This window comes from Mya arenaria, chromosome 5 (genome assembly GCF_026914265.1).
Source record: "Mya arenaria isolate MELC-2E11 chromosome 5, ASM2691426v1".
NCBI lineage: Eukaryota > Metazoa > Mollusca > Bivalvia > Myida > Myidae > Mya > Mya arenaria.
The window spans coordinates 34,128,296-34,138,224 of record NC_069126.1 but is presented as its reverse complement, the minus strand read 5'-3'; the positions used below and the strand labels follow the sequence as shown (position 1 = coordinate 34,138,224).

At 34.5% G+C, this 9,929-nt stretch overlaps 1 protein-coding gene across 1 annotated transcript in view; it reads left to right on the top strand.

Annotated features, from left to right (window-relative positions):
* The window catches only part of LOC128235638 (uncharacterized), a 26,135-nt gene extending 16,683 nt beyond the window's left edge, over positions 1-9,452 (top strand). Inside the window, exons 2-3 of the mRNA XM_052950441.1 lie at positions 8,659-8,976; positions 9,106-9,452. Of these exons, the coding sequence (XP_052806401.1) occupies positions 8,659-8,976; positions 9,106-9,452 (665 nt within the window). The remainder of the gene's footprint in view (positions 1-8,658; positions 8,977-9,105) is intronic.
* The last annotated feature ends 477 nt before the right edge of the window (positions 9,453-9,929 follow it).

The following is a 9,929-nucleotide window of genomic DNA, read 5'->3' as shown; positions in this document are numbered from 1 at the left end:
AAACCCAGTTTCATGGCACAGCGACATGGCTAGAAATATGCAACGACACGCACACACGCAAACATTCGAACAACATAGTCTTCATATTAAATATAAAAAAATGTGTCTCATCAAAAATGTTTTCGTTTTGTTTTTGAAATGACTAACGATACTGCCGTACAAACACAAATATTATAACAACTAGCATGATTTCTATATAGATGTATTACTTATATACTATCCTTCACAGGCCTTCTATGTGGGTAAGGTCTGCCTTTTATGCTCCAACTGTTACTTTCAGATAGTGTTTGTGCATTCCGGATCTCCCTCGCCATTTAATATTAAAGCCATATAGAAGTATTTAAGAAAAGAATAACATACGTATACAAAAAAAAACATTATCAAAACTCATAATTTCACTGTCAGACTTGTCACTTACAGTTTCTGAAGTTGATAGTAATTCAAAGTATTTTAGATACTAAAATGTTTATAACTCAATGTGAATACATCGGTATACATAACCAACGTCATAATATTGTATGGCATGCCTCATTAGTTAAATATATAAAAAATATATTGTCTAGGTCTTGGTAATATTGTTAATGTTTTCAATCCTGCAAATACTGCTTACTATCTTCATATATTAACTCAAGAATAAGAGATCGGTATGTTCGGACATGGCATGAGGCTTTATCAAATCAAACAAAAATGCATTATTATTGTATGTTAAAACGGATTTTATGTTTGAAGATTATCTTAATTTCGTTAAGAGTGATAAATACAGAAAATAATTGTCAAAATTCAGACTCTCTGCCCATTGTTTAGAAATATTGTATCAAATCAACCTGGCCGACACTGGCAAAATCTAAGTACCTTATGTGTCGTAAAAATAAGAACACTGTTAACAACAATGCGAAATTTGTGTACCATGCTATGAAACTTAGAGAATATAAATTAAAAACTTTAGCTGTTTCTTAGAAATACTCATCTGTACAGTCAATATATTTGGTTTATATAGAAACTGTGTTATCATTGATGTTTTATATACAGTACAAATAGACTAATTTACTAAGCATATTAGCACATAATATATACTTCATACATGTAATTGTCGAAATGTACAATATCATTATCATAATTTAGTATTAAATACATTTAACAGATATGAATATATGTACATATGTGTTTGTCTTTGCCATAAAATGATTGTTTTGTAAATGGCCAAAGGCCCATTTCATTTAAAAACCCTTACAGTATTTTTTTCAAACCCAATTTGTAAATAGAAAGACCCAACTATAACCGGAAACAGAATCAAATTACGTCACAATGACGCGGGAAATGATCCACCACTTATAATCACTTTTAAACGTAAAATTGAAACACTTTTAACAACAATACATTTAACATATCATTAATTAACACTTTCTAAAATGTTGATTGAAGTTTTTCGGGGCCTGCTGACACAATACAAACAATAATATGATAAACATTTTTTGATTTTTATGTATATTGTTTTGCGATCACTGATGATCTGAATATATCCGAAGATGTTTCGTTCATTGCAATTGCCGAAAGGTAGTTCGTTTATGGTATGGAAGTTGAGGAACACGTCAGCGTAAGCGTTAGTAATCAAACAAGGGTTTTGAACAACCGGATTGCTTTTCTTACCATCTCTGACTGATAAAGCTACCAATGATATTAATAGGATACGCTTAAAAGTATTAAATTGAAATCTTCAATAAGTTCATGTGTTACGTTCCGCTGTAGGCGGTAGCGCCTTCACTCGTCGCGCACAGAAGGGCGCCGACTATATTTGATATTTCTCAAGATATTGCCCCAACTAGTAAGGGATAACTTCATAAATTGCAGAACAATGCTTTCGATATTTTCCACGTTGCACGATAAAATGTGAAGTTCAATGTGCCTTATAAAAATACACCCTAATTGATAATGAAACCTTAAATTAAAATAGCTCTGATTATCATTTTTTTTAAATACCAATTTACCCCAATTAGATGAAGGTTAAACGGTACCACTACAATATCCTTTATGTTTCTAAAACTCATATGCAGTAATCTCCCTTAGAGAGCAGAACAAATTAACATTGAGCTTAATCGTTTGTTTTGAAAATGTCATTTGAAAGAATAAATTCCAGATAATTCCCGTTTAATGTGTACTATTTTTGATCCCCGTTCTATTTGATCATAAGAGTAAAATGTGTTCACAAAAACAAATACAATATATAAAGCACGGAATTCACATATCATCCCGGTACAAATAAAAGGTGAATTTCATGGTATTGAAATTCATGTATCAGACCATTGACTCTATTGTTTCCGAAGAAACGTGTGTATATTTTTGGTATAATTATGTTTGTACCGGAGGTTTAGCTTGGGAAAACCTGAATATCTATAATTCCGGGCTTAAACTATTGTAACAATATTATCAACCATAATGACCTTCGGACATTTGTATACCCAACATGTAATCATTGGAATAATAAACTGTTTTTGGTTATCTACATGCACGTTTTTCTTCAGATTTTATTTCGCCGACTTGATGCTATGCATCATTTTTTGTCTTGTAGAGTAATGTTCCGCTGTAGGCGCAAATGCGTTCATAGAGTAATGTTCCGCTGTAGGCGGAAGTGCGTTCATAGAGTAATGTTCCGCTGCAGGCGGAAGGGCGTTCATAGAGTAATGTTTCGCTGTAGGCGGAAGTGCGTTCATAGAGTAATGTTTCGCAGTAGGCGGAAGTGCGTTCATATAGTTATCTTCCGCTGTAGGCGGAAGTGCGTTCATATAGTATTGTTACGCTGTAGGCAGAAATGGGTTCGTAGAGTAATGTTCCTCTGTAGGTGAAAATGCGTTCGTAGAGTAATGTTCCTCTGTAGGCGGAAGTGCGTTCATAGAGTAGTGTTACGCTGTTGGCGGAAGTGCGTTCATAGAGTAATGCTTCGCTGTAGGCGGAAGTGCGTTCGAAGTACGTTGATGTGCATTTGTACTTGATAATATGCATATCCAGGTATCTGTGTGGTCCGGGATTATACTGTATATAAGGCCAGTCGACCCCTTCAGTTTCGAGCATGCTTTTCCCTGAAGGGATCTGTTGGTCTTGTTGGCTTCGCACGTTACACATGTAACATAGAAAACACGCATATAACATTTGTATAACTTTACGTCCATTTTCATACATACTGGTGGCCATCTTGGATGCTATAATGAATACGATATGGCCTATAATATGTCATTGTTGCTTAAAAGCCAACATAATACACACACTGAAAAGAAGAAATAATATTTTTTTACATGTATGCGGCCGTCTTGGATGTAACTTTTAAACAGGCTTTAAAGTACAGTATGATTTAACGCTCAGATAGGCTTTAAGATTTTGGCGCTATCTGGTCCATGCTCAGAAACGAAGAAACTATAACAAATCAGTCAAAAGTTTTTATGTTCAATTGTTGAAAGTACATTTTTAATACGAAATACGTGTTTGTTTAAGAAAACTTTTGACAATCGATAGAACCAAATGCTTTTTAAAAGTCGACATACTAAATAAAGTGTTTTTAAAAGTATGCATAAAACAATAAGCAGTAATTTTCTGTAAACAAAAGCGTGAAATGTTTTGCCAATATCACAATGAAATAAATATGAAAGGTATATTTAAAGGGTGACATAAAATGGTAATGTAGAAAGTGACATAAAATACTGATATATACAAACAAGCTTGAAATGCAAATGCATCAATGCATGCACCTGCACAAATCGAAATTGACTGTCGAGTGAACTCAAGCACCAGCACATGCTAACTTGCTTAGCACAGAAACAAACTTGACACATGTTTGGCCGGTGAACCAAAGCGTACTTACTTAGAACAGAAACAAGTTTAAAACATGTCTGGCTGGTGAACCAAAGAGTACTTACTTAGAACACACAAGCTTGACCCACGACTGGCTAGTAAACCAACTCACCAACACCTGAATGCAAGCGTACATAAACAGAACACACATGCTTGACACATGACTGGCCAGTAAACCAGTATTTTTGCAAAAATGCTGCAGAAAGAAGCTCAGTAGCAGAAAAGTTAAACATAAACCCCGTTTAATGGCACTGGGTTAACGCCAAAGACATCGAACATAAAATCACAAACAAGAAACATAAAAGAACAGCACAAAACATCCCAAACAGTACAGTGTATACATACTATAGATACAAAACTAGATATGTTTATCAAGAATTGTTAGGTACCGTCTTGAAACGGTCAGTAAAATGTAAATTTACCCTAGGTTTAAACCAGTTTATGTGCACAAACCTCACTCTTATCCCAACAATCTTTAATAAAGATAGGTATGCTTATCAAGAATTGTTAGGTACCGCCTTGGAACGGTCAGTAAAATGTAAATTTACTGGGAGTTTAAACCAGTTTATGTGCACAAACCACACTCTTATCCCAACAATCCTTAATAAAGATAGGTATGTTTATCATGAATTGTTAGGTACCGCCTTGGAACGGTCAGTAAAATGTAAATTTACTGGGGGTCTAAACCAGTTTATGTGCTAAAACCACCAACACCTCCATGCAAGTCTATATAAACAGAACACACACGCTTGACACATGACTGGTCGTAAACAAAAGCACCATCACCTGCATGCAATCGTACGTTAACAGAACACACAAACTTGACACCCAAGCAATGTATGAAAGCGTACTTACACACAACAAAAACAAGCTGGACACATGTCTGTAGGGTTTAGCCAGAAAGTAAAAAGGACAGGATGGGCCCAAAAAGGTGCAGGGTGCTTTCTTTGAATGGGAAAAAAATTCCCACAACTTTTGCTTTGTATTGTTGTAAAAAAAACATATCGTACCTTATTGAAGTCTATTTTATGTCATGTCTATGCATAAATTAAAGTAATAACCCCCATGAATACTCTTCATTATTCTTCCTTGTTCATTTACACTTAAGACACATTTTAAACATCTGGGGTTGTTGTCACCAGTGCTCTCACTAGGCTGATCCTTTTGTGAGAAGTGGCTTCTCCCTCCAAGTGATTTCTCCCTCCGGTAAAATTAGGGAGAAGTTGGAAGACTTTAAAGAGAAGTGATACTTATCGGTAAACCTTATACAAACACGGTGCCATACCAAAGAACTTCAATTTGGCCTAGCAAAAGTGTTATTGTCTAGAGTCTCCTCATTGCAATGTTACTAAGTTTATCTCCAAAAAATCATCTAAAAAAAAGACATTTGAAACAATCAGAATGGCCTCATAAAAGAGCTGTTAAAACATTTAAGTGCAGGGGGCGAATCTTATTTTAGTAGATCAGGATAGGGTACGAATGACACATTCAGCTCTGCTGTTATTTACTTGTCTTTGGTTAAATAATTTTTAATATGCTGACATTTTAAAACGAAATGACATTTAAAATCTCTGTTCATCATGCAAAACTCAATAACACATAGTAGAAAATGAGAAATAAACTCAGAAAATGTTTATGACAAAATGACGGTCTCGCCGAGTGTTCCACTTTCGGATTTCGTATTAAAGGAAAATACTGTAAGTAAACGCTTTATAAAGCAAAAATTGTTTTGTGTTTACAAAACAATTTTTCGTCATGAACATTCCACAAAAAAGCTATCAAATATTTGACGATAAGTCATGTATTTGATTTTTCTAAGCGTCCCCTTGCCAATGGGAATGACCGTCATCTTCAATAGAACCAATGCTTAAAAAGGTGTGCCTTGTTTGTACAATGCAAGTATCATACAAAATAAGTTTACAAAAGCTTGACAACATATGTTATCATTCCTTCGCCTTGTATATCGGATTTTAACAATTTTTTATCATTTGCCCAGTGTCTTCTCTCTCTATATATATATATGAACATTCTGATTGGCTGACGTTCAATAGCTCCGCCTACTGGCGATGTTTCGATAGTTGGGTGGTACACGATCCAATTATCGGATTAGTAAATTACAGATTATAAATGGCTAATTGCGGTATTTTGACTAATGAAACAGATGCAAATACTCGCTGATTGACAGATTTACAATTGCTAACAATTGTTTAAAAAATGAACTATCGTTTAATTTAAGCGTCAAAAGATCTGTTCCTCATTAAAAAAACAAAAACAAAAAAAACTTTACAAAGCTATTGAGCAGTCAAATTACACCTATTGTCTGGCCGGTGAATCAGACCATCGGAACCTGCATATAAGTTTACTTACATTTACAAAGAAAGCATGTAATAAGTTTACAGTTTTATTTTATTAGAATTACCTAGATTGCCATCACAGCACCACATGGTATAATCCTCTACCCGAAGTATTAGAGGAACCTTGTATAAGTACTGCTGTTTGTAAACCGTTATACTTTATATGAATTTTTATTTCTATTAGAATACGATGCCTGTTATTCACCTGCTGACATTATTTTACGCCACATCATATTTCCCTCTATGTATTCGCCAACATTGTGGAAAATTACCTAAACTTTATCATATAGCTGCCACTAACTTGGTAATGACTAAATGGAGAGTCTGAATGAAAGTGCAATCCCAACATTTCTGCTAAAGTTCCGCTATTTATTCCGCACATAATGTTTGTAAAAACATGATTTTAATTAAGCAAAATCAGAAATATATCATACCCCCTAGTTAATAATGAGGGATACAAAAATAATAATTAAAAGAACTATTACTTCTTCGAAACTGTTCCCTGCAGGTGGTCATATGTTCTCATTTGAACAAATCACAGGCAGCTATTTAAAGCGATTAGCCATGGGCAATAATTGCTCATATTGAACGGTTAGAAATTACCCGAGTTGTTTTATCATGGCCTGTCAACACGTAAGACACGAAAGTGACTCTCAGTGGTGTATTTTAGGGAATTACTTGTAGAAAGCAGTCAGGACATATAATACATTACGTACTGAAGATACTCCATTGTTTATACTTGACTTGGTTTATAGATGCAAACTCATTCATAATTAACAGTAACCAAATAGAAATGGAATATTTTAATCGTTTTGAAAATCAAAGTAAAACATAAGTACTAATTTAAGAATGTATATTATCAATGAAAGCGCTGAAAGCATTGAAATGCTTTAGGCGCGATAAGCCTGATTTTGCTTTTTAACATTTTTGTTCACAGGCAATAAAAATCGAGTTCAAAACTCGCTTGAGTGGCCCCAAACTGTAACCGATAAGTGCCTGTCATAACCTAAGAATAGTTTATGAAATTGATAATTGTTTTAGCTAGTTTCATAACAGTAACTGATAAACCTATATGTACTTAGATAAACGAACGTTGCTTTCATCTCGCAAGTTTATTGCTAGTTAACTATAATTAAATGAAACCAGTTAATGGCTGAGGATGTTTGGCTACTAGTATTTGTAATACGTGTATACCTGATTTCGATGTAGTAAAGGCTGTGGACATGCCATTAGATTAACAGCAAAACATCGCCATAGAATGGCGATACTGGTACAGGTCCATTTCATCAATTGTTAAATAACTACTAACTATTTACCAGAAAATCCAAGAGTGTTATGAGTATTGTACGACCAACTATATACCAAAAAATCCAAGAGTGTAATGAGAATTGTACGACCAACTATTTACCAGAAAATCCAAGAGTGTTATGAATATTGTACGACCATTTTTTTACCAGAAAATCCAAGAGTGTTATGAATAATGAACGACCAACTATATACCAGAAAATCCAAGAGTGTTATGAGTATTATACAACCAACTATTTACCAGAAAATCCAAGAGTGTTATGAGCATTTTACAACCAACTATTTACCAGAAAATCCAAGAGTGTTTTGAGTATTGTACGACCAACTATTTACCAAAAAATCCAAGAGTGTTGAGGACATTGTATGACTTCATTTTAACAGTTTTATGAAACTGAAATGTTTCGCCTTGTTTTCGGTCAAGTTCATGTCTGACAAACGATTATTAAAAATAAATCCCTTCTTTTTGATATGACGTACTAGAAAACATGATAATTATCTTAACGTTATTTTTGATACTTACTTCTTGATTATTTAACCAATACTTTTGATAAATATTTTGGATGAAAAATAAAACAGCAGTTTATGTTTCCTAAAACCAAAATAAAACTTGTACTCGTAGTAAAATGTGAGAAGTATATATAACTTTTAACCATAAAGCTTACTTAGGCTAGATTTTTGTCCGCGTATAACAGTGTTGTGCCATTAAAGGAGTTAACACGATTGCTCCGGTTAGAATCATTCATTTGATGTTTGTATTTGGTCGTTCATGAATTAAATGTAGACTCACAAGATTCGCTTAACTATATACTTAATTTTCCTCAATTGATGCTGGCTCTAACTGGCGTATATGTAAAGTTTTGCTTTTATTGATAAATGCCAAGAAAAGTTTGAAGTTGAAACCTCGTTACATTGTTTTTCACACTTCTCTGCCTAGAGAACGTATATTTCCGGAACGTTCCAAGGCGATCACTGAATCATTTATCAATTACGTTACTTTCATGTACGTGCAATGTTCATCGGTCTTGTTTTGTTGTACTTTGAAGTTGCATGGCTCTCTTTTAGGGCGACAGCCCCGTGTATTTAATGTAATCTTTAAATATTTGGATATTGGGCGCGTTCCTGTTGTATAAAGTTCATGTTTCGCATATCTATTTTTCAGGACTTGAATTGACGACTGATGAAAGCAATTTGATAGAAAACTCAACGGTGGGCGTGAATTGCACAACAGACACAACACCAGATAGTGCTTTACTGATTAACACGCCTGGAATCATACCGTATGCAATCATTGATTATGGTTCAGGGGAATGTATTGTCACGATATTTGAAACCTCAATACTATCATATTGTAACTGTGTCAGTAACAAAATATTTGCCTGTGTAAGCAAACGATTAAATCGAACGATAAACGGTGATCTTATGCAATGCAAGGTGTTGGGTGGAACCGCCAGCAATTCTATTCGAATCCACATAAAAGGTATGTTTATATACTACTTTTAGATCAAAATACAACTATTTTATACGAATTTTAAATAAACGAATTCAGAAATTGTTTTGCTTATACGTATCTTATTAATGTATATGACAAAAATGTGAGCTATTTCAGTGCCAGTTCAATATGCAAGCATACCACGAGATATTCCCGACAAATTAACAGTTGATGAAAACAAGCTAGCGTCTCTTGTTTGTCAAGCAAATGGTATTCCCGCACCAATCATCACTTGGTTTTGGGATAACTCCATCCTTTCTACATCAATTGACGATGTGCAGATTGTTTATAATATAAGTCAAGCCATTAAGGGCGAATCTGACAAGACGTTCACTGTAACGAGCAATTTGATTCTCAGAGTAAACAGGTCCCACAACAGAAAGGTGATTTATTGCCGAGCCAGAAATTTTAACTCAGAACTTAAAACCAGTAGGAGGATTCAACTAAATGTAAGATGTAAGTAACGTGTCCATGTATTTCTTACACTGAACCATTCCATTGCACGTGATCCACATTGCATTTTTTTCCGATCAGTCAGTGTCATTTAATATGGTTTTTTTATGAAAGAATACGACTTCAGTCACTAAAAGCGGCCGTTGACACTTCTTGGCAACTAACAGCGTCAATCAAGCTGTTGTTCGTGCTTTTGCAATATCTCCCTTCCAATATGTGTTTTATATCACTATAAATGATTGATTATTTGTTGTTACAAACAAAATGATGTTATTTTTATTGATTCGTGCATTAATTTAAAAACACGAATAAAAACCGATTGCCGGCTACTGCTTTCCACCGGCTACCGCTCTCCAACCAGTAAAGCAAGACGTTTGTCAGGGCATTAAGAATCAAAGTACTGAAAATATTGTAGGAGACGGTTGACAGGGGGGCAATGTACCTTGTCATGTTACCACCTGGGGAGGCTGATAGAAATGCTTCCATGG